The sequence below is a fragment of the Nicotiana tabacum genome, chromosome 1 (assembly GCF_000715075.1).
Source record: "Nicotiana tabacum cultivar K326 chromosome 1, ASM71507v2, whole genome shotgun sequence".
NCBI classification, from domain to species: domain Eukaryota; kingdom Viridiplantae; phylum Streptophyta; class Magnoliopsida; order Solanales; family Solanaceae; genus Nicotiana; species Nicotiana tabacum.
In genome coordinates this window covers 27110928-27134075 of record NC_134080.1, presented here as the reverse complement: position 1 = coordinate 27134075, position 23148 = coordinate 27110928, and the positions used below count along the sequence as shown (strand labels likewise).

At 37.5% G+C, this 23148-nt stretch overlaps 3 protein-coding genes across 5 annotated transcripts in view; 2 read left to right on the top strand and 1 right to left on the bottom strand.

The window, feature by feature from the left end:
- The first annotated feature begins 1439 nt into the window (after window positions 1-1439).
- LOC107816705 (deoxyhypusine hydroxylase-B-like) lies at window positions 1440-7515 on the top strand. The gene is made up of 2 exons (XM_016642446.2): window positions 1440-1646; window positions 6053-7515. Exon 2 carries the CDS (start codon window positions 6235-6237, stop codon window positions 7237-7239), a length of 1005 nt encoding a protein of 334 aa, XP_016497932.1. The 5' UTR covers window positions 1440-1646; window positions 6053-6234; the 3' UTR covers window positions 7240-7515.
- A 160-nt stretch (window positions 7516-7675) lies between these two features.
- Window positions 7676-13251, bottom strand: LOC107816704 ((S)-ureidoglycine aminohydrolase). 2 transcript variants are annotated; one of them, XM_016642444.2, is made up of 13 exons: window positions 13016-13251; window positions 12786-12929; window positions 12058-12145; window positions 11899-11975; window positions 11426-11465; window positions 11178-11244; window positions 9918-10003; window positions 9683-9764; window positions 9411-9467; window positions 9040-9078; window positions 8695-8765; window positions 8079-8132; window positions 7676-8002 (listed from the first exon to the last, which is right to left on the bottom strand). In XM_016642444.2, exons 1-13 carry the CDS (start codon window positions 13215-13217, stop codon window positions 7933-7935), a joined length of 1077 nt encoding a protein of 358 aa, XP_016497930.2. In that variant the 5' UTR covers window positions 13218-13251; the 3' UTR covers window positions 7676-7932. The 2 variants fall into 2 exon arrangements, with proteins under 2 accessions (XP_016497930.2, XP_016497931.2); XM_016642445.2 differs by having other exon boundaries at window positions 12786-12920.
- A 951-nt stretch (window positions 13252-14202) lies between these two features.
- Window positions 14203-23148, top strand: part of LOC107767630 (uncharacterized) — a 44457-nt gene continuing 35511 nt past the window's right edge. For both annotated transcript variants that reach the window (XM_075249040.1, XM_075249033.1), the window contains exons 1-8: window positions 14203-14490; window positions 15413-15506; window positions 20348-20442; window positions 20578-21131; window positions 21232-21442; window positions 21548-21853; window positions 22321-22474; window positions 22636-22773. In XM_075249040.1, coding sequence (XP_075105141.1) covers window positions 14326-14490; window positions 15413-15506; window positions 20348-20442; window positions 20578-21131; window positions 21232-21442; window positions 21548-21853; window positions 22321-22474; window positions 22636-22773 — 1717 coding nt within the window. In that variant the 5' untranslated portion in view covers window positions 14203-14325. The remainder of the gene's footprint in view (window positions 14491-15412; window positions 15507-20347; window positions 20443-20577; window positions 21132-21231; window positions 21443-21547; window positions 21854-22320; window positions 22475-22635; window positions 22774-23148) is intronic.

The window sequence follows — 23148 nt, the reverse complement described above, 5'->3', positions numbered from 1 at the left end:
TGATGTTGCCCACAGTGGCCGAGACGATATGATGGGATGCCCTCAGAGGCTTGATGATTTTATGTACACCTATACCTATGCATGATACGACATTTATACGCACGTGCATGACATTATAAATGTTTCAGAATTTACCAAGTTATTTAGACTTACAGATGGATTTCTTTATTCTATGTTTCATCTATGTCTTTTATGTACTGATTTTCATGCCTTACATACTCAGTACATTATTCGTACTGACACCCTATTTTTCGGGGCCTGCGTTTCATGCCCGCAGGTGCAGGTAGGCAAGTCGACGATCCCCCTTCTTAGGATCCTTGATCAGCGAGAGTTGGTGTGCTCCACTCGATCTGGAGCTGCTTTTGATTTTGGTACGATATGCTTGTATACATATATGGGTATGACGTGGCCCAGTCCCGTCCTTGTACAGTTGTATTTTCTATTAGAGGTTGTAGACAATTATGTATAGTTGAATAATATGTGGCCTTGATGGCTTCTAGTTTTGGGTATATAGTTGTCTATAGCAGCCTTGCCGGCTCGCCCACTGTATTTTCGCATGTATATGTACATATATTTTTTGGACAGGTTTCCTTCGCATATGTTATTCATGTTTATATCTTAAACGCATGCTTAAAGGTGTTCGACAAGTAGGACTCGGGCACCCGTCGCGGCCCATCGGTTAGGGTCATGACACCCCCAACGTTCAACAATTGAAAGATGTTACTTTTACTAATGGTTTTGTTTTATAGGAGTATTGCTTTTCAAATTTCCTGATAATTCCATTATAGCAACTGGATCTTAATGACAACTTGTCATTGTTGTTTTAGAACTTCAACTCTTAGAATGCTGAAGTTCAGCAAATATAAACAAAAACTTTAGCTCCTAGAATTCTGAAGTTCAACAACTACAAAACAAACTTCCGCTATGTAGTTCATCACAAACATAACAAAGCTTCAGCTAAAACATGCTGAAGTTCAGCAAATTTAGAACAAAACTTCAGCTAAAACATGCTGAAGTTCAGGAAATTGAGAACAAAATTTCAGCTGCTAGAATGCTTAAGTTCAACAATTACAAACAAAACTTCAGCTACTAGACTGCTTAAGTTCAGCCATTACAAACAAAAACTTCAGCCTACTTCCGACCCGTCTACTAGAATGCTGAAGTTTGCGTGAATGCCTTTGCTACTTCAGGCCCGTATGCCTGAAATTACGCGAAAAATGGGTACGCTTGTAATTTTTTTGTAAAGCGGATATAAATAAAAACGTGATCCAAAAAACAGATATAGATTCAAATGCCCCGCTAATTTCTCCGTTTTATGTTCGGGCCTGGGCTGCACTAACGTATAAAGTTATAAACTACTGTAGTAAATACGACAAAGCAAAGAGAAAGGCTTTCAAAATAATCCCTAATGATTGGACTCTAGATTAAAATGAATCCTCGTTCCTTAATTTGGAGCACTAATAGTCCTCCGACTTCTAGTCCAACTCCAACTGAGACGGAGTTAAAATAATCACGTGTTTATCGCGTGCTTCCATTACAAAACGAAAAAAACACGTTCTTCCCCAAAATCAAACCCTAGCCCTAATCGACAAAAAGAGAACCTGATTTACGACATAGGCTGCGACGAAAGAGCTGAGATATCAACGGTCTGTGATTCTCCTACTAATCCCTGATTATTGCTTGTGATTCTTTTGGCGGTTTTATGTCTGATTTCATGATTGTTTACTTGATGTGTTATTTTCTAAACGAAACTTTGTGCTTCCATTTTGTCTTTCAAGTACAAACTGAATTGAGGTAAAATGATTTTTTTTACTTGGAAGTTTGTAGTAGTTGTGGGTATTCCACTGCTGAAAAAAGTGAAAAATTTTCATATGCAGAGCGAGTATTGCAGCAACTGCAATTATAAGGTATCTAGGAAGTAGGAGAAACATAAAAAAATGGCCCCTTGGAAAATGCAACTGGCTCTAAACTGAGATATGAGAGAGATGATTGATAAATTAACTCGACTGTTTTAAATAGGAATTAGCTTGACACACAGGGGCCATATATTTGTTGTTTCACATGATTTAAGAACCTGTGGAACCAATACAAAATTTAAGGAATAGATGGCAAAAAAATCTCAATTTTCTAGGTTTACAGAGATTTGTTTTTCTTTTAAAATGGTTAAGTTGTTCTGTGATACTCTGTTTTGGAGGATAAAAAATTGAGGGAGAACCTATACGGACTTATCAATAAAAAGAATAAAAAAGAGAAAGGTATTAAGAGAGGTAAAGAAGGGTTGACTTTGGGGCTGGATATATATAATATGGGTAACCCCAAAGTAGTCAGACTGATTTCATATTTGTGCAATACTGTTATCTGTTTTATTAGTGTCAGTCTAGGTTTTTTTTTTTAAATTAAAGGCCACTAGGTTTTGTGCCACCTAGTGGCTATTTTATTTAGGGATAGCAATTGGGGCAGGATGGTGCGGGGCAGGGCTAACCTTAGATGGGGCGGGGCAGGGGACGATTTTAAAGGGGCAGGACGGTGCGAGGCAGGGCAAAGTGTTATATTTGAAAACTTTTAATAGGGCATGTAGGGTTGGGCACATTACGGGTTAATAGTTGGGTTAGACCCGCGTACTTTTCTTATTTTTCCCCAAATCAAACCCTCCAATTCCCAAACTTCCTCAACTCTCCAGCAATTCTTCTTCCTCAACTCTCCTGCGATTCTTCTTCCTCATACCTCAAACCTTCTTCGATTCTTCTTCCTCCGGGCTCGGGGCAAAGTTTTCTCCAGCAAATCCAGGTAATGCTCTCAATTTCTCTTTCTCTCAGCTTCTCCATCACAGTTGATGTTCTTCTTTTCCTCTTAGTAAGAAATCTTAGGAGGTAGAAAATCTTCTTAGAAAGAACTGTAACATTGTATTCCCTTTATAGGAAACAAATAAACAAGATGACCCTATGGAAATGGTTGAAGCCGAGGTTTTAAAACTGGAGAAGACAATACTTATATCAGTTGGAGAGAAAGAAACAACTGAATTTTTTAAGAGCAAAAGGCAGAATGTAATGACCTTGAAACACAGTTGCATTTTTTTGGCTAACCTTTTGGTGCAACAGGGCTGATGTTAATGATACAGGAGCCATACTTGACTTTCTTAACTCGTTACATAGCTATCCCTAGCATCTCTTTATGCTGGGTCTTCATATCAATAAAATCACCCTATTGAGTGTATATTAGAAAAAAGATTTGCTTTATGAGGAATGTCTGAATTATGATCTAGATTATGGGTTATTTTTGCTTTGCAAATCATTAGTTGATCATTACTGATTTGTTATTCTAGCTATTTCTTTTGATTGTCTAGAACCTTTCTATATATATAGAAAAGAAAATTGCTTCTGGTGTTGAAGACGATATTTTATTGTGTTGGCATTGAGATGTATACTATGCCATAAACGAATAACCAGCTCCTGCAAATGAATTACTCTGATTGATTGAACGAATGTCTGCAGCAGAAAAAGGATTCTCTCTGTGCAGAAGTCACTTATGTGCTTAAAAGAATGTTTTCTTGTCTTTGTTTTACTATATTAAGTATTTAGTAAATAAGTTTTGGATCTGTGCTTTCTTTATTTTTTTATTTTGTGGGATTGTGGATTCTTGAAGCATTTATGTGAAACAAGGAGGTGATTCGTGTTAAATATCCTGTAATTGCTTTCCACTTTCCAGATTAACATTCTGCTTATGTTTTTGTTTCTCTATTTGGTCCGCTTTTGTTCTATCTTAGGGATTTTACTTTCTAGGGTGATTCGTGTCAAATGAAAGTCGAGTTAATTTCCTTTTTGAACACTGTAATCTGACCTTAAACAATTTTCCGTCCTCTGAAGAAATTTCAACTTAAAATAGACGATACATTTTCAGAAATTGATCCAAGTAGCTATTTACAAGCACGGGTTAATGCTATTATATCAATTTTGTTACTAGGAAAGCCAAGTAAAATAAAGAGTCCAACTATGAGAAAAAACTCAACCAAACATACAAAATTTTGTTCCTATATTACATTTAAGAAACAGTATAAAAAAGGCTAAACATAACATTACAAATTAGAAAATAAAGAAAAAAAATAAAAGAGCGTCTAAACGGGGCAGGGTGGGGCAGGGAAAAATTTGAAAAAGGGCTAAATAGGGCAGGGCAGGGCGGGTCAAAATATTAGCAGGTCAAGGCTTGCCCCGCTCCGCCCTAACCTGCCCTGGGCCATTTACACCCCTAATTTTATTAATAAAAGAAATGGTACCAACAAAAACCAAATTGCCTTAAAAAGAAAAGGAAAAAGAAAGACCGGCACACTACACTAAACATTAAGCTAAGCAAAGTAGCAGCCATTGAACTCGATCTGAACGACCCTTTGCGGCCGATTTCAATAGATTCTATCTTGACGCTCCATGGATCTCAGGTTTGTTGCTTATCCCTATTGGTTTCTTCCTTTTGTGCTTCGGGATTTGTGTCGATCTGGGTTGATTTTTCTCTTGGTCTGCTCTAAATTGAGTATTTTTTGTTGATGAGCCTCCATTGGTTCCGATCTTGTGCTGATTGTGGGATTTCTGAGTTATTCCGTATCTCTTTGTTGTGCGTTTGTGTTTTTCTAATGTATCCAATTGCTTCTTGATTCCCTAGCTATCTGCTTCTCCAATCTGTTCCTGCTTGTGAATTGGGAATTCTTTGTTGTATTAGTCATTGCATGCCTGTGCTTTGTGATAATTTTGATTGCATATCTTTGTGTATGTTTCGGATCTGCCCGTTTCTCCATTGTTATCAACATGTATAGTTTAATACTTTGTTCGAACGCCTGAGATTTCTCAGATGAATAACCCATGACTTTAGAACCTGCACCTAAAACAGCTATGTTAGTGAAACACTTGATCTCCATTCTCTTCTTCCTAAGATTTTGAGAATTTTGATCGCTCAGATGCTTGCTCCTCCTTCCTGTCTCTGCCCCTTTCTTCCTTTTATCTCCCAACCACTCCATCATCTTCTACAGTTCCTCACCCTTAGGTAGGGTATATTACTCTTATCACTGTTTATAAGCTTCCTTCCCCATGATTCCATTTCTAGGAAATTATTAGCAGTGTAATCTCCTCTGTCCAGAGCGAAATTTTCCAGAAAATCTGCAAGTTTATTCCGTTGCCTGAATATATGGTTAACTATCACATTTCTTTCACCCATGATCCTCCAAATTTCCTCCATTATATTGATGATTTGCCAAGGACTCTGCCACCTCTTTTCCATTATATTTTTCAGCACCATAGAATCAGTTTCTAAATATCATTTGGTGGATATGCATCCTTTCCATGTACTTTAGTGCCTGTATAATAGCCTCCGCTTCAGCCTGTGTATTAGTGTAATTGCCATCCCTCATCTCCTGAGATTGAGCATGTACTTGATCTCCATTATTATTTCTGATATAAAAACTCCAAGAACTTCTACCTGGGTTTCCTCTTGATGCCCCATCAGTGTTGCATTTTACCCATCATGTATCTGGTGGCCTCCAACATACTTGATAGATCTTTAACTTAGGGGAATAAGATTGCAATGACTTCAATAACTCTAACCAGTTATATGGGCTACTTGAAGTTACTCCTCCTTGTCTTCATGAATAAAATCACAGTATGCATGATCTTATACTTCAGTTTGTTAACAGTCTAGGTGTCTTGAAAGTGGGTAACTTGATAAAAACTGATTGAATAGGTTGAGCGGTAATGTTCAACTGATTGTTGCATTGAAACAGTCTGTGTGGGATGCATTGCTTATCCTAATACTTAACTGGCCATACAACAACGGGAACAAGTGCGCCTCAATCCTAGCTAAATAATTATTGTTCTTAATCTAAATAATAAAATTTGATTATACGTTTGCTTTTACTTCTATAAGGTGTTTACTCTTCTATATGTTCATATTTGTCCATTCTTTATTTCAAGAATGATTCCAACAAGAAAGATGCACATGCTTAGTTATGCAACAGATACAAAATCATAGTTTCATTACATTTTGGTACTGAACATGCATTTTTCAATTGCAGGGTTTATAATTCTGTTAGTTTTGGTATTGAAGTGATGAAGAAATAGATTAAAGATCCAAACTTGGTTAGTAATATTTGCTACCCGCGCCTGTGCATAAGTCTCTTGAAGGCGAATTGCCAAAATTTTGGTTGGGTGACAACATTATTCCTGTGAAGTTTCAATCTCCGGCTTAGGCATATACATGGAGGTCAGAGTTGATGAGACTGAAACTGTAGTTGGAGTGGAGGACCAAGATGATCTTCCAAAAAATTCATTTAAAGTCTCTCAGGAGATGGAGAAGTTTCTATGTGACAGATTGCTGGACCAAGAGCAACCAATTTCAGAGCGTTTTAGAGCTCTTTTCTCTCTGAGGAACCTTCGGGGCTCAGGTCCACGAAATGCCCTTATTAATGCAACAAGGGACCCCTCAAATCTCTTGGCACATGAGGCTGCATTCGCACTGGGTCAAATGCAAGATGCTGATGCTATTCCTGCTTTAGAAAGAGTTCTATTTGATTTCTCCTTGCATCCAATTGTTAGGCATGAGGCTGCAGAGGCACTTGGTGCAATTGGTTTGGAAAGTAATATTTCACTTCTAGAAAGAAGTTTGGCTTCAGATCCAGCTCAAGAGGTCCGAGAGACATGTGAACTGGCTCTCAGTCGAATCAAAGAGCTGAAGAATTTAGGAGCTGATGACGGTTCCTCAACAGTGGTGTCGTCACCCTTTCTGTCAGTAGACCCAGCTGCTCCTGCTGCTTATTCCTCTGTTGAGGACCTAAGGGAAGTTCTTTTGAGTGAAGAAAAGGGCATGTATGAACGCTATGCTGCTCTCTTTGCACTACGAAACATTGGAGGAGAGGAAGCTATCTCTGCAATTATTGGATCTTTAGGTTCAACGAGTGCTCTATTAAAGCATGAGGTTGCTTATGTATTGGGTCAATTGCAGAACAAAAAGGCTTCAGATGCCCTGTCCAGGACACTTAAAGATGTCAATGAGCATCCGATGGTTAGACATGAAGCAGCCGAAGCTCTTGGGTCTATAGCAGATGCTGAATGTCTTGCACTTCTTGAGGATTTTGCTAAGGATCCTGAGCCTATTGTTTCACAAAGTTGTGAAGTTGCTCTTAGCATGCTTGAGTTCGAGAAATCAGGCAAATCCTTTGAGTTTCTCTTCATGCAGATGCCTCATGTCGAGCAGGTCTCGTAGGAAGTGTCTGGCTATACTTAAATGCTTGTCACATCTGCTGATCTCAGAAGATAATTCAGTTCCCTGTGCAATTAACATTGATCCAATTGTAACTGGTTTCATTATAATGTTTGGTTGGATTGTATAATTGAGTTTAATCATAAGGTCATTTTTTTTTACTACTAAAGGTCATTTGTGACTCCTAAAATAAACATTGTATCACTAAACATGAACAACTTTATGGACTCTTTATACATTAACAATGAATTAAGTAATATGGAGTGAGATTCATTAAGCTACTGATTTGTTGGTTTTTCTGCTTAAAGTTAGGCTCGTCTTCTTCCTCTTTTCTTTTCTACCCGTGGTTTGAATGTTGTAGTTTATGGGGGTTTAAAGCTCCTGTTTTGGAAGCCTATTGGCCTTACTACTATCTATTATTGGAATTCGAAAAAAGAAATAAACGGAAGTCTCATTCTCATATTTCCCTTCTCATAACATGGCAAGATATTTGGAAATATTTAAGTTCTTTCTTTCCTCATTCTGACAAAGGCAACAATGATCGGTGATTGTTTTAACTAAGAATTCAATAAATGCACATAAGGTTTATGTCAGCCCAAAAGATAGGGTGGTCAAGGAGAAAAAGTGACGTTGTGCAAAGCATGCTGTTGAGCTGTTCAAACCAATACTCAGAACAGAGTGATCTGCCGAATGTCACTACAGTGGATTCCTGTTTACGTCTTTGTACAACAAGTAGCGCGAACGTGTCTTGCCCAGTGCAGCATACCTGAAAGGAAGAGCAAACATATCACTAAGACATGGTTTCACATATTTGCAGTAGAAAGATCGTGCGTCACACTTACCACTGAGGCACAAATGGTGCCATCCAAATAGCATCACCGGCTTGAATCGGGTACCTATCCAAAAGAAAATGGGAGAATGTTAGACCATGATTTTAGGTTGCTGAAGTGTCAATAGATTGAAAGCAAGAAATCTATTCCGGAGTATGTTAAAGTTCTAGTCTTTTACTATCCATCTGAAAAGAAGTTCAGAGATATGCACGAATGCTTGCATGGATACATTACCTAAGACAAAGTTGCTAATTCTTGAGGCTAATATCTCATGGCAAATAAATTTTCCACCATTTGCAGATCTTAGGTTTTATATTCAGACTACGAAATGCTGATTGGTTAAAGATAGCAGTCAAAGGTACTGAAAATTATAATGATGTTATTGTGATTAGGCATCTACAATGTTCAATGGACACAACACTTTTCAAATCATTTCCTAGCTTTACGCTCATGAGCTTCTTCGTAAAAGAATTTCACTTTTCAGAGAATAAGAAATACTTTTTGTCAAAACATTTTATCTTCTACCAAATGGAGCCATAGTGCATGCATATATTTACAAAGGCATACATGTAAATGATTCCAGGAGATCTTATCAAATCCAGATCAATATATAGAGTTTGATCCTTACCAGCTATCACCCAGTCGATAAATACCTTGCCCCTCCAAAAGCAGCAAACCATGCTGGTTATAATGAACTTCCTGCAATCCAGCCAGAAATACGTTTTATATACAACTTGAAGTAATTGCAGGTGAGAAACAATTGGTTCTCAACGATATTATGGAAGATCAAGCAAGATGCCAGTTAATCATCTAGTGTAATTATTAATGCTAAAGAATACCGTCAAATATTGTATAGGCAACGTAAAATAACTTTTATGTCTTCTTCTTTTATACAAGTGCCTTGCTGATACAATGTGACAGAACTAGGAGAACCAGGGAAAGGGACGCAAGCAATACTAGTGAAAAAGTATACCTTGACATTGAGAAATTCTCCTGGTTGGAAATCCATGATCTTCCGCAGGCAGAAACATGTGGCAGAAATAAAGGAAACAAAGAATTTAGGACAACACTACTGAAGAAGATCCAAGCGAGACTATTGTCTACTTTAGCTCTATGTGTATAAGTTTGCCTGTGGGTAAAAATTACTATGGATACACTTTCAGCCAGCTTCGAGGAACCTTGTTTACATCTAAGCAAAATTTCATTCATTTGCAGAAGTTTTATATTACTCAACTCTACCAACTCTAAGCAAGCTCATATGTCAGAGTTAAAAGTTATCCGGAGTATAATAAATTAGGTACAAGTAATGTGAAACAATAGCCACGAATAAGCGGTAGAACTCACGTGTATATTGAAATCATAAGCTAAAGATGTTGGTAGAAGCTTCCTTAGCTCAAAAATCTGGCAACATAAAAGGAAATGGAAATAAAAAGGATGTTATTGTATTCTACTATTAAAACCAAAACTCTAACAATAAGGAAAAAGAAACCTCCTTTCTCTCTCCAAGGGACCTGAATTTTATGATTTCGAATAGAGAGGAGAAAGAAATAGAATAATATAGTTCAAATAAGGGAATCAAATTGTATTTAAAAATTGTAGAGATGGGAAAAGAATACCTCGCCAGGAGTTTCAAGAAGGGGCTGCTTTTCTGTTGAACCAACAATTTGCTCAGTAACATGATTTTCCAAGCGAGAATACCTAAAACAGAAGACTTTGAGCATTTAGAATTAAAATATACAAGAAACCTGGCAATCAAAGTTAGATGTTGAACGCATGTTGTTATGATGCCACAAGTCAATCCGAGTGTACGGAATGACAGCAACATGAGGTAGCATGAAATAAAAGACTGACCTCCTTTCAAATACAACAAGAGTAGCAGCTGCATCAGTTTCCACTGCATGAACAAAATTGGGAGGCAGATAAGCATACGAATCAACCTGCATTTGAAGTTAGAAGGCATAATAAGTCTACAGGTTTCATTCAAGTTGTCTTAGGGGGGAAGAGGCAGGTGGATCTACTTATTGATTGAAAGATGTCAAGGTAAGATAGAATAATAAAGTTTTGAAATCTGATTACCAAACTAAAATCTTAAGTAACGATTGGAGTATACCAAGACGGCAAGACCTATATATAACTCTTGGGAATGTCCTTAAATGCCTGAATTGGGACACCATAGAACTCAACGTCCTCCCACACGTATAATCTGATTCTAGAGTTGATACTTGGACTTGTGATCTAATGGGGACTTACGATTTTAAAAATGGGATTGTTAATGATTGACTCCAATACCATGTGAAATCTAGGAGTAAGAGAAACAAGGAGACGACAGCTTCAGCGTCTTGTATATTAGGAACTCATAATTATAAGATAGGCTCCTTATTGTCAAATCACCATTTCTCATCCAATAACCAAAATTCTAATATAGATGACATCATTGAAGAGATACTGGATAAAAGGGCCCCTTAAAATCTGAGAGATGAGATCAGAAACTGATAAAAAGAATAGACCAAAATTCTCAAATTCGGTTGACATATTTGAAGAAGTATCAGATAGCTATAGAAAGGGCCTCAAAATCTCATGGAGGTTGGAAATTGCTGAAAAGATAATGAAACTTTTCTTTATTTATTTTAGTCTACAACAGCCCTCATATCGATTTCTGAGTCCTTTTTTCTTGGATCAAGTACGTCAAAATGTTTTGTTGATAGGCGGTGCTAAAACATGAAACAGGATTTACCTACTTTGCACTAAAGAGTCCATGCTCTGTCCCAAAATACTAAGCAATGGGTGGAGTAGTGTAAGACCACTATAAGCCATTTTGGATAACTTTATAATACACAACACACTGTATAACTGAAACAAATTCCACTATATAGCCTTAACCTAAAGCTTAGCACTCACATTTGAATGGAGTCTTAACAACTATAAGTTAAAGCATCATTGGGGAAGCAAATTGATATCTGCTGCCATGAATAGGAAAAATGAAGTAGAATCTTTTCCTTATACACAAAATTGATGGTTGCCTGGCATTATACCAGCTGTGTAGCAGCAGCTTCTCAAACTTCATTACAGTAATAAGAGAAATGGCAGGCCATAAAAGTACAGTTGGCGTACTGTTAGTTTGTGGACATTCCCGGACATGTTGGTGAGAACCACACTTCCCTGGACCACAAAAATGAACCTGATTTGCAAGTTAGAAAAACTATACAAAGGAAGTACTAGAACTTTTTGTTTCGCTGTGAAATAGTAATTAGAAAAATTTTGCACAAGAGGCTCTAATTGAAAAAAGCATGTGCCAAGTTTAAAGTATACTCAGCGTGAAGGAAGTTTTGGAAAAAGAAACAATCTAAAAGTCTGCCCACCTTTCAACACCACTAGGAGGGAGCCCTGATTTTGAATTTTCTGCAAGAAGGAAAAATTGCAAATAGTTACAACCAAACATTCATAGAGCGCTTACAGAATGCATCATGCAACTTTTTCTGGCGAACATCATTTGGTTTTGGAGCTGAGGATAGAGACTACTGTCTGTATCATGATGTGCCCATAGAGTCTTCACTCTTGTTAGTTTAAATAGGATATAATAGACTTTAGAAGCCTTTGTTTTGGTCTTCATAGCATTTTCTCTACATACTTTTTTTTCCCTTTTGTTTCTCTTAAATTAGGAGAATACAAATAGGGATGCACCCACCACCCTCCCTGACATTTTGAACTTAATCTGAAACCAGACCACCGGATAATATATAAACATGAAAGCTTAAATGGCAGATTAACATGAAAAGATCCTTAATTATTCTGCAAAAATATGGCAGCAACATTGAAACACTCAAGAAGACACCTTGCATTTTTGCCAAGTACATGACGAAATGCGAGCCGATTGCTGGTGTAATTAGATAGGCGCCTAAAGTATTCGACCTGCCAAATTGTTTTAGATGAGCGATCAACCAAGATTTATGAATCTATCAACCAGACAATGCAAATGGTTGGTTAAGCATACCAATCAGGCAAAGGGCTGAATACATGGCTTTCAGGAGTAATGAAAGCATGGTCCTTCTTATATGCACTACGAGTAAATCCGGGCAAGTCTGCAAGCAAACAAAGAATAAATAAATTAATAACCAAATAAATAGCCCAAAATTTAGTTTCATCTGCATCATCATTGTCTCAGCAAAATTTGCAAAAGCGTCATTGTAAAACAATGCTAAAAGATATCCTAAGAAAAAGACATCTAATTGTTTGCGGGGTTGCTAAGAGAATAGAACACGGTAAAATCTTACCCCGCACCTAATGTTTACACCCAGCCAATGAATATAGGATACATGTATTCACATACACTCTTATCTTTCTTTTGAGAAATAAATACATATACTCTTATCACTAAATCATAGTTAATCTATACACATTCGCACTTAATTTGTGACTTGGCCATGGTAAATAAGTATGGTTTGGTGTAAACACCGGGCATGAATAAATATTAACCACGGCATGTCTATAATCAAACAAGTAACAATAGCATTCAGCAACTTTTTCATTGCACACCATTAGCCAATAACTTTAAGTTATACACTGACAATATAAAAGCCTTTCACATTAGTCTAATTTAATCTACCTGTAATCAGACATGAACTTGATAAATTCACAACAATCAAAAACTGAACTTGATGGATTCTTGTTTTTCTCTTATTTCCAATAGAGTATATATGGAGCCAAACAATATGTACTGACCTTGGAGATGAGAAGGGGAGAGTGTGGGGTTAGTAACTTTCCAGTAAAGCGGCTGAGTGCTGGAATCAGAATCAGCATCAAGAACTGATGGCGCAGAGCAAAACCCATCTTGGGTTAAAGCAGTTTTCACAAAACCTGAAAGAACTTTAATATATAAAGAAACATAAGCAACATACACAAATGATTAATGGAATTTTTTAATTAAAGAAGTAAGAATGAAAGGGAATTACTCGGAGTTGTTAAGAGAAGGAAGAAAGAAAGAGAGGAAAATGGTGAAAAAGACTGCATTTTGAGATTGCCCATGTACACATTACAGTCCAGATACTGAGGGGTTCTTATCGATTGTTTTGGCTTTTTGTCTTGTTGTTGCTTCAGTTCCAATTGGTTGGTGGCTAATGGGAAATGAGTAAGCTGCCAAGTGTCAATTGCCATATAAAAAGCCTCAACTTTTTGGGAATATACTGAATCTTAGAGGCTACATGTGATTTCCTTTCTTTTTTTTTTGGGCGGAATACAATAATAATTCTTAGTGTTGGTTTGGTTGGAATTAGGATTTATAAGTTATGTTGGGATAAGTTATGCTGAGATTAGTTATGCTGTGGTTGTTGTTTATTCACTGTTTGGTATGTTAGTATTAAGAATGACAATTGCATAATTTCTAAAAAGAAAGTATAAGTTATACTGGTGCTAATTACCCCACCCTTTTTAAGTTATACCTGGTTTGCTAATCAAACATAGTATTAACGTGGTATTAAATTAGATACTCGTGAGGAAATTATGAAAAAATGGCTCTTGGTTTTCTTTTTTCAACGAATCAGGATTATTGTTTAACGAAGTGAGAGTTTGCGTTTAGTTTATTGAGTTCTTTTTTAATTGACCCGTATGTTTTTGTTTGTTATGTAAAAGTTTTTTCTTGATGTGTATAATTAAAGGATGTAATATATTTTAAGTGGTTAATTTATCCATGTAACGGGGCTTGAGAATACACGCAGAAGATTTTCTAAAGTTTGACCTACAAGTGTCTAATAGAAAAACTTTATTATATGTTTAGACGTTCAATTATAACATACCTTAGTTCAAAGGTTTAAACCAAATATACTAAAAAGTTTAAGGGGTTGTCGAAGTATTTTACCTTTTTTTTCCTTTTCAAATTGAGTCTTAATAAATTGAAAAAGTTCAAATATGTTGATGAACAATTGAAAATATTCAAATACCACTACATTACTTAGAAAAATTTTTCTATTAGCGAGGGGTGCATATTTGGGACGAAAAATAAGGATAGGGTTCTTATGAGCCAAAAAGTAAAGGAAAGACATATCTAAGACATAATCGCAAAGTTAATGATACATTTGGACCTTTTCCTAAGTTCTAAGATACAAATACAAATACGAAAAAGCAGGAGGACATATTTGCAAACTCCAACGATCTCCATAAATCCCAGCTCGCTGGCGCTCTTTCTGGGTTTAGGGTTTATCGGCATAAAAAACTAGCCGTTAAAACTCCATTATTACTTATTTCCTCTGCGGAATTGGACTCGCCGATGGATACGCCAATGGACCCAATCGTCGAATCACTTCTGAGCAGTTTCCGGCAAGTACCTCCGGCAGCAATTCCGGGGATGCTGGACTGTATATTGGCTTCGACAAACGCTGCTCCTTCATCAATTTTCTCTACTCTCCTCAACGAGTTTCCCACTTTCAGCAAGGTATTATTCATAGACCTAGAATGTACTAAAGACGCTAAAATGCACTGCTAACTTAAGCCATAAGTAATAAGTACTGCTTAAACGAGCTAAATAACTTGGTACTTAATGGCCATCCACGTGAGCTACTCATTTTGCAACTGCTTTCGAAGGCTATAGCAAATTACCTATTGTATCACACTCTATTTTGTGGGATGGACAAAGTTACCTGGTGCCTGTGCTGGTGGAAGGTAGCATGTACTCGGCGGAATTAGCCATGGTGCACTCAAGCTAACTCAGACACCCTCCTGTTATCAAATTTTTTTTTTTTTGGGGGGGTGGGGTGGGGAGAGGGGTATTTCTTTGACAAGGTTTATCTTTTGGAGCTTCTGTACTTAACTGTATACAATTGCATCCCTAGAGGCAGATGCAGGATTTTAGATTAGTGGTTGCCGAATCCAATTCACCTTTGTGACAATGTGTATGAACTCGTGTGGGTTTATATTTTCTGAAAAATAATAACTATATATACAGAGGTCGAGCTGATACTTGCATCCGCCCAGTGCATCCTCCTTGGGTTGTTTCTTGTAAGAAATTGTTTTTTATAAGTTTTTCGTTTAGTAAATTGTTTGCCTATCATAAAGGAAAAAGAAAAATACGGAAAAAGGAAAAGAAGGGATATGTGAATCTGATAGCAGTGGCGCAGTAAGATTCACATTTCTATATGCTTCATTATAGACATGTAAATATATCTTCTTCACTTTTCCCGGAAAATCCTTTATCATTGTTAAAAATTTGCTTTATTATTGGCTTTGATCATTGAGACTTGAAGTTTTGATATCATTTTCTTCTTATTTTATTATGTACTATATTCTCATTGATGTGGGAGTTGGAGTAAAAAATATTTTGATTGTTAAATATTCTTTGGTGTTTGGTGCTTTTGTAGGGTATAGTAGATGGGAGCAAACATTTGGATTTTGAGCAGCGCAACTGTGTCGTTTCGTTTGTTAGTGCAATTTGTCACCTTCTGAAGAAGTCAGGTCAGATACATTCATGGATTTATTGGGCATGAGACTTAGTCAGGACTGTGTTTTAATGGCCGAAGTATGTGCAGCTAAAAATCTTTTATTCCTGGATTCTTGTTTTTGCAAGTGTGTTATATTAGGTTGTCAACACTGCTTGGTTTGCATCAAGAGTCTCAATTAGGTCTGAGACAGACTGATAATTTTCTAGGTTTCCCCGCGTATAGTTGATTGTCACTGAGGCATTCTTTTGTGTTCTCAAAATTAGAAAACATCCTTTGCTTTGAGCATAGAAAAGGATACACGTAGTCATGGTTCAAAATATTTTAGTGGCTCGTGAGTTTAAGTCCTAGTTATTACCATTAAATTTTTTTTAACTTTTTCAAGGAAAATAAAATCTTCCAATAAAAACCAAACACTACTTAGTAGATCCTCATTTCTAACCAGCCAAATTCTTAAACTTTCTCAATGGTCCCACTCATCTTCAATAGTCGTTAATGATTCAGATAGTGTATCAACTGCCAGAAGTTATCTTTTACCATGTGACTGTGTAAGATAAAATGACTTGAGAATGGTTAATTTATTTCTAATTTCCCGTTAAGAGATTTATTACATTGTGTTGCATACTGAATGGATGATATAGTTCCTTGTTTCCAAGCAACGGGGCCATCTACTTTAAATTGAGGTTGCTTATTCCCACGAGTCCATGACCCTTTCTTTGAACCAAGAGTTGAGTCATGACTATTTTTTACTGAAAGCTCAAAAGAAAAATTTCTTTCAATGTAAGACTGAAGATAGGGGGGGGAAGAAGACACTTATAAAAGAAAAGAAAGAAAGAGGTAATGTGGGAAATTATAATGAATAGCTACTTTGACATTTCATTTCATTTTTCCTTTTCCCGATTAAAATGAATGAATATCTTTTGCATATCATATTTTCTCCCGTGCTTTCTCACAACCTGGGCCTGATGCTGGATGTGGACAGTGATGATAAGTCAAGAGTGGCGGAGCTGCAGAAGGTTGAACTGGATTATGTGGAGGAATTGGACCTATAGGTGGTGGAACTGGAGCTATAGATGGTGGAACGGAAGCTATAGGTGGTGGAGCTGGAGATGTAGAGGAACATGGATGGGAGATAGTGACTGAATCTCCAAAAGAAGAGACTGGTAGTACCTCAGAAATATGTAAGTGATTACCTGGACCTGTGAAGTATGATTGGGTTTCAAAGAAGGTAACATCAGCAGACATAAGGTACCGTTGGAGGTCAGGAGAATAGCATCGATACCCCTTTTGCTTTCTCAAGAAACCAAGAAATACGCACTTAAGAGCACGGGGAGCTAACTTATCTGTTCCTGGAGTAAGGTTATGGACAAAACAAGTGCTTCCAAAGACACGGGGTGGAAGAGAGAACAAAGGTAAGTGGGGAAACATAACAGAGAATGGAACTTGGTTCTGGATAGCTGAAGATGGCATACGATTAATAAGATAGCAAGATGTAAGAACTGCATCCCCCAAAAAATGCAACGGAGCATGAGATTGTATGGGTAGGGTACGAGCAGTTTCAATAAGATGTCTATTCTTTCTTTCAGCTACCCCATTTTGTTGAGTTGTGTACGGACATGATGTTTGATGAATAATCCCATGAGATTTCATAAACTGCTGAAATGGGAAAAACAAATACTCTCGAGCATTATCACTATAAAATGTGCGAATAGAAACCCCAAATTGATTTTGAATTTCAGGGTGAAAGGTCTGGAAAATAGAAAACAACTCAGATCAATTTTTTATCAAAAATATCCAGGTGCACCTAGAATAGTCATCAATGAAACTAACAAAGTAGCGGAATCCTAAGGTAGAACTGACCCGACTAGGACCCCAAACATCTGAATGGACTAAAGTAAAAGGTGACTTTGCTCGATTATCAATACGTCGAGGAAAATGAGAGCGAGTATGCTTACCGAGCTGACAAGACTCACACTCTAGAGCTGACAAGTGAGATAAACCAGGTACCATTTTTTGCAGTTTTGACAAACTAGGATGTCCCAACCGTTTATGTAATAAATCTGGTGAATCAGTAACATGACAAGTTGTTGAAGGAAGACAAGATGTGAGTCCATGTGATTTAGCAAGGATAAGGTAATAAAGTCCATTTGATTCATGCCCGGTACCAATGATCCGCCCTGTACTGCGTTCCTGTATAAAAACATGTTTATCAAGAAATAAAACGGCACATTTAAGTGATTTGGCTAGGCGACTAACAGCTATGAGATTAAAAGAACTATTAGGGACATAAAGAACTGAATCTAAAGGTAAGGAAGGAATTGGGCTTGCTTGGCCTATTGCAGTTGCCATGGTTTGAGACCCATTGGCCATTGTGACTCTTGGAAGAGATTGAGAATACGAAATAGTAGTGAAAAGAGATTTGTTACCGGAAATATGATCCGATGCACCTGAATCAATAACCCAAGACTCAGAGGATGAAGATTGAGAGACACAAGTCACGCTATTACCTGTCTGAACAACGGAAGCTATCTCAGAAGATGTCTGCTGACCTGCTTTGTACTGAAGAAACTCAAAATAATCCACTAAAGAAACCATCCGACTATTTGAAGCATCGGTTCCCATGTCGTTACAATTAATAGTAGTAGGGTTAACTTGAAATAGTGAAAATTAGTAACTCCTTTGGGAAAACTGAAGAAATCGTTGAGAAAACACTGTTTACAGCAGGAAAACAGAACACTGTTCTGCGCCGGAAACACTGTTCACTCCAGAAATACTGTAACCCTCGGAATATTACTGTAGCAACCGGAAAAAATTCAAAGTGGTCGGAATGAAATAAAAACAGTGGGGGTAGGATTATAGTGATACTTTCTCTCCCGTGGCTAAAGTAGCATCTGTTCGTCTTTTTTTGTCCATGGCTATTGTACGTCATTGGCTTCTTTATCAGTTAGACATTAAGAATGCTTTTCTCCATGGTGATCTTGACGAGGAAGTTTATATGGAACAACCACCTGGTTTTGTTGCTCAGGAGGAGTTTAATGGTTGTGTATGCAGATTGCGCAGGTCACTATATGGTTTGAAACAGTCCCCTCGAGCCTGGTTTGGTAAGTTTAGCACAATTATTCAGGAGTTCGGCATGACTCGTAGTGAGGCTGATCACTCTATGTTTTATCAGCATCCCGCTCCGAATCTGTGTATTTATCTGGTGGTTTATGGTAGTTTATGTTGATGATATTGTTATTACTGGCAATGATCAGGATGGTGTTACTAATCTGAAGCAACATCTCTTTCAGCACTTCCAAACTAAGGATCTGGGCAGATTGAAGTATTTTCTAGGCATTGAAGTCGCTCAGTCTAGCTCAGGTATTGTTATTTCACAGCGGAAGTATGCCTTAGACATTCTTGAGGAGACTGGAATGATGGGTTGCAGACCTATTGACTCTCCTATGGATCCGAATGCCAAGCTTCTGCCTGGACAGGGGAGCCTCTTAGAGACCCTACGAGATATAGGAGGTTGGTTGGAAAATTGAATTACCTCACAGTGACTAGACCTGACATTTCTTTTCCGGTGAGTGTTGTAAGTCAGTTTATGGATTCTCCCTGTGATAGTCACTGGGATGCAGTTGTTCGTATTCTTCGGTATATAAAGTCAGCTCCAGGCAAAGGATTACTATTCGAGGATCGAGGCCACGAGCAGATTGTTGGGTACACAGATGCGGATTGGGCAGGATCACCTTCTGATAGACGATCTACATCTCGATATTGTGTTCTAGTAGGAGGTAATTTGGTCTCGTGGAAGAGCAAGAAACAAAATATAGTTGCTCAATCTAGCAGTGAAGTGGAATATCGGGCCATGGCTATGGCAACGTGTGAGTTAGTTTGGGTCAAGCAGTTGCTCAAGGAGTTAAAGTTCGGAGAAATCAGCAGGATGGAACTAGTGTGTGATAACCAAGCTGCTCTTCATATTGCATCAAATCCGGTGTTCCATGAGAGGACTAAACACGTTGAGATCGACTGTCACTATGTCAGAGAAAAAATACTTTCAGGATATATTGTTACAAAGTTTGTAAAGTCGAATGATCAACTAGCAGATATTTTCACTAAGTCTCTTGCTGGTTCTCGTATTAGTTACATGTGTAACAAGCTCGGTACATATGATGTGTATGCACCGGCTTGAGGGGGAGTGTTAGATATGTAGTCTTATCCCACATTGGAATAGGAGTAGTATATCCTTGTATAGTATAGCTATAAATAAGGACCTCTTATATTGTATTGGACACAAAATATATCAATATATATCATATTTTCTCCCGTGCCTTCTCACACAAAATATAATGCATATTAAAATAAAATTATTTTAAAGTTTCTCTGTGGCTTGTCATGTGGGAAATTTGCTTTATTATTGCTGCCATGTGGGAGCCTTGGCGTAGCTGGTAAAGTTGTTGCCATGTGACCAGGAGGTCACGGGTTCGAGCCGTGGAAACAGCCTCTTGCAAATATGCAGGGGCTGCATACGAATTACGGTAGATCCTTGTGGTCCGGCCCTTCTCCGGACCCCGCGCATAGCGGGAGCATAGTGCACCGGGCTGCCCTTATTTTTTCTTTTTTTTCCTGTGGCTTGTCATACAGAATTTTAGAATTGCTCCTGCTTGTGCATTTATGCTGCATCATTATCTCGCTTGCCTATCTTAAGGATCATATTCATTCCTCCAAATATTTTAACCATTGTGGTCTGTGAGGCTTGGAAATATTAGTTTGTCAGCCAGAGAGTTTTTGTTGGATTCTAGTTATAGGCTTCAAATCGTTTCATTTGGCCTAAAACTTTTTACTGGCTTGATACCTTTTATACCTTTTCTGCAGGAGCTGAGACTAGATATATGCAGTTATTGATTTGGAAAATATTTCTTCCCCTAATGAAGCTGGTTCATTCCATTGATCGTGAATTATATAACAAGGTAAAAGTATTCATTTCTGTTGAATAAGGATATATAAAATTTTATGGACTTCAGATTATAGGTGATGTGATTTTTTTTTTTGGGGCCAAAATTTGGTTTCTGATTTTCTCTGACTGAACGTGATGACGGATTTAGGTTGCAGGCATGACTTTCAGTGTTGTCTCTGACACAAACAGTTGGGGGGTTGTTGAAGTAACCATTATCCCATTTTTGTTAAGATTGGTCAGACTATCTATGACTGAGATTCAAAGTGAAGAGTTAGATACTTATAAATGGTGCCTGACTTCTAATGGTTCAGAAGACCGGCATTTGGAGCCACAGTTCACACTAAATTTATGTTCGCAGTTAAGAGACAACGAGATATATGACAATCTTGTGCAATGCAATCCTAACTATTTGCCGCTGCCTGTTTCTTGTCATATTTTAACCTTGATACTAGAAGCTGCTCAGCAAAGTTTACATACAGTGAGATCAGTATCTGGATTGGACTCCGTAGACGGATGCTGCACTGATATATTTTCTGCAAAGTTGCTCTGGGATCTTTGCAATATTACAATTCAAATGCTTTCACAAAGCTTGGAGCATCGGTCTTCTGCAATTACCTTTTTGCTGCCCTCCATATTCAGAGCACTTGATTCTCATTCTGCTTTTGAAGTCTCAATTATTGGACAGAACTATATACTTTCTCGGTAAAATTCTCTTTTTAATTGGACATGAAATGATGATTACTTATTCATGTATAAAGTGTCTGAATTCTGGACTTATGCCACTAGATTATTGCTCTTTTAGGAGAAGTATTTTAGAGAAACTATGGAAGAGTTGCAAGACATTGTTTTCTTTGGGGCCCCTGGAGAGAAGAGATGCATATTCTATACTTTCTCTGTACCTGTCTTTCTTTACTAATACTGATGAATGCCAGTATATTTATATGAGTAGCACGGCAGAAGTGTTTGATTTGAGAGCAGAGAAACAATTCTGGGATGAAATGAAAAAAGGCTTGGTATGTTGTGCATCTACTATAATGTGTTTCCATTGTTTGATATAGCGCTTGCGACAAGCCTACAAGTAAATTTTTTTTATTATCTAATATATGTAATCTTCTTAGGTTGATAAAGAGAGCTCAGTGAGGAAGCAATCTTTATATATACTGAAGAGAACCATAAATTTAGACAAGAAAAACCAGTATCAAACCACTGTTAAGACCATAGACGAGAGAAGTTTAGTCTATCGTGGTATGACTAAAAGGGAAAGGTGGGCTGAGGAGGAAGCTAAGTCCCTGGGAGTTGGGATAATTGGCAACAAAAGTGATTTCCTTTCCAGTTGCTACCAGAAATGGGAGGCATTTTTTCTTCTTTATGAAATGCTCGAAGAGTATGGCACTCACTTGGTCGAAGCAGCATGGAGTCACCAGGTTTGATCACATGATGACAAATACTTTCACATTCTCTTTGCATAGCTGTGAAACGTCTTTTGGTAATCAAAAATTCAGTTAGCATTAGCAACATTCCCTTGTATACGTTAAGCTGATGAAGGAATACCGCTGGACCCTCATATTAGGATGATTTATTAATTTATTGATTAGAAATAAATGCATTAATTTTTAGGTATTTTGCTTGACTAGAGTGTTGAGATTCTAAAAACTAAACCAAGAAAGTAAAAAGTTTGTGATTTAAGAAATTGATTATAGTTCAGTGGGCGATCTTATGGTGCACTTCTCTTCCAGATCTTTTTTCCTTTTGATTTTATGCTTTTTCCGTATAGGTTTCCTTTTATGTGTGATTTGATTTCCTGCTGAAGTTTATCGATTCCAGTCATATGGGATGTATCATCACTATCACATACTAACAAACACTACTGTATAACTAATTTTCCCTGCAGATGACCTTGTTGCTTCATTCCTCTTTGTCTCCAGAGAATTCAGTAAAAACTATCAATGGAAATGTGTGCCAAACTTGGATGGACAGTTTAGAAGAAATTTTTGAGTGGTTAGCTGTACTGTGGGAACGTGGTTTTTGTCATGATAATCCTCAAGGTAGAGGGAAAAAAATAGTAGACTGATATATATTATGGTAGAGAAAACTTATCTGATTGATTGTTTTAATGATTTACCACATTAATATCCTGCTACTTTTTAAAATTCCTTTTTTAATATTCTGCTACTTTTTTTTATTCCTTTTCTTTTTCCCATTGCAGTTCGGTGCTTGGTCATGCGGTCATTTCTGTGTACAGAGTGGACAAAATACAACCACTGTGCAAAGTTGGTTCCGCAAAATTTCGTTACTGGTTCACTTGTAGAAGGACTGAATGATCCTGTGCACAACAAAGATTTTGGTATGTTTATCTCTAGATCACTTGTAGGACATGTATGTCTTTGTGGTCCATTTTGTCCTTTGTTGCTCAAGTGGCGTTTTACAAGCGGCTGATGTGGGTGGTGCGATGTGGAAGCAAATGGAGAACGGATGACCTCTGCTACCTTGTAATTGGATTTGGGTTGCCTGATTTTGGAATTTCTTGACACTTTAGGGCTAAAGCTTTAGTATTATGAAACTGGCATATCAAAAGCTTTAGAATGGAGGACTATGGTACACAAAGGTTTCTGAGAAGTGAGAAGGGCAGAGCCTCAGTGTATGAGGGAGAAAATTTGAGTCAGGCTACTCCTTTCTCTCCTGGAGAACTGGAACTGAAATGTTACCATCTCAAAAGAAA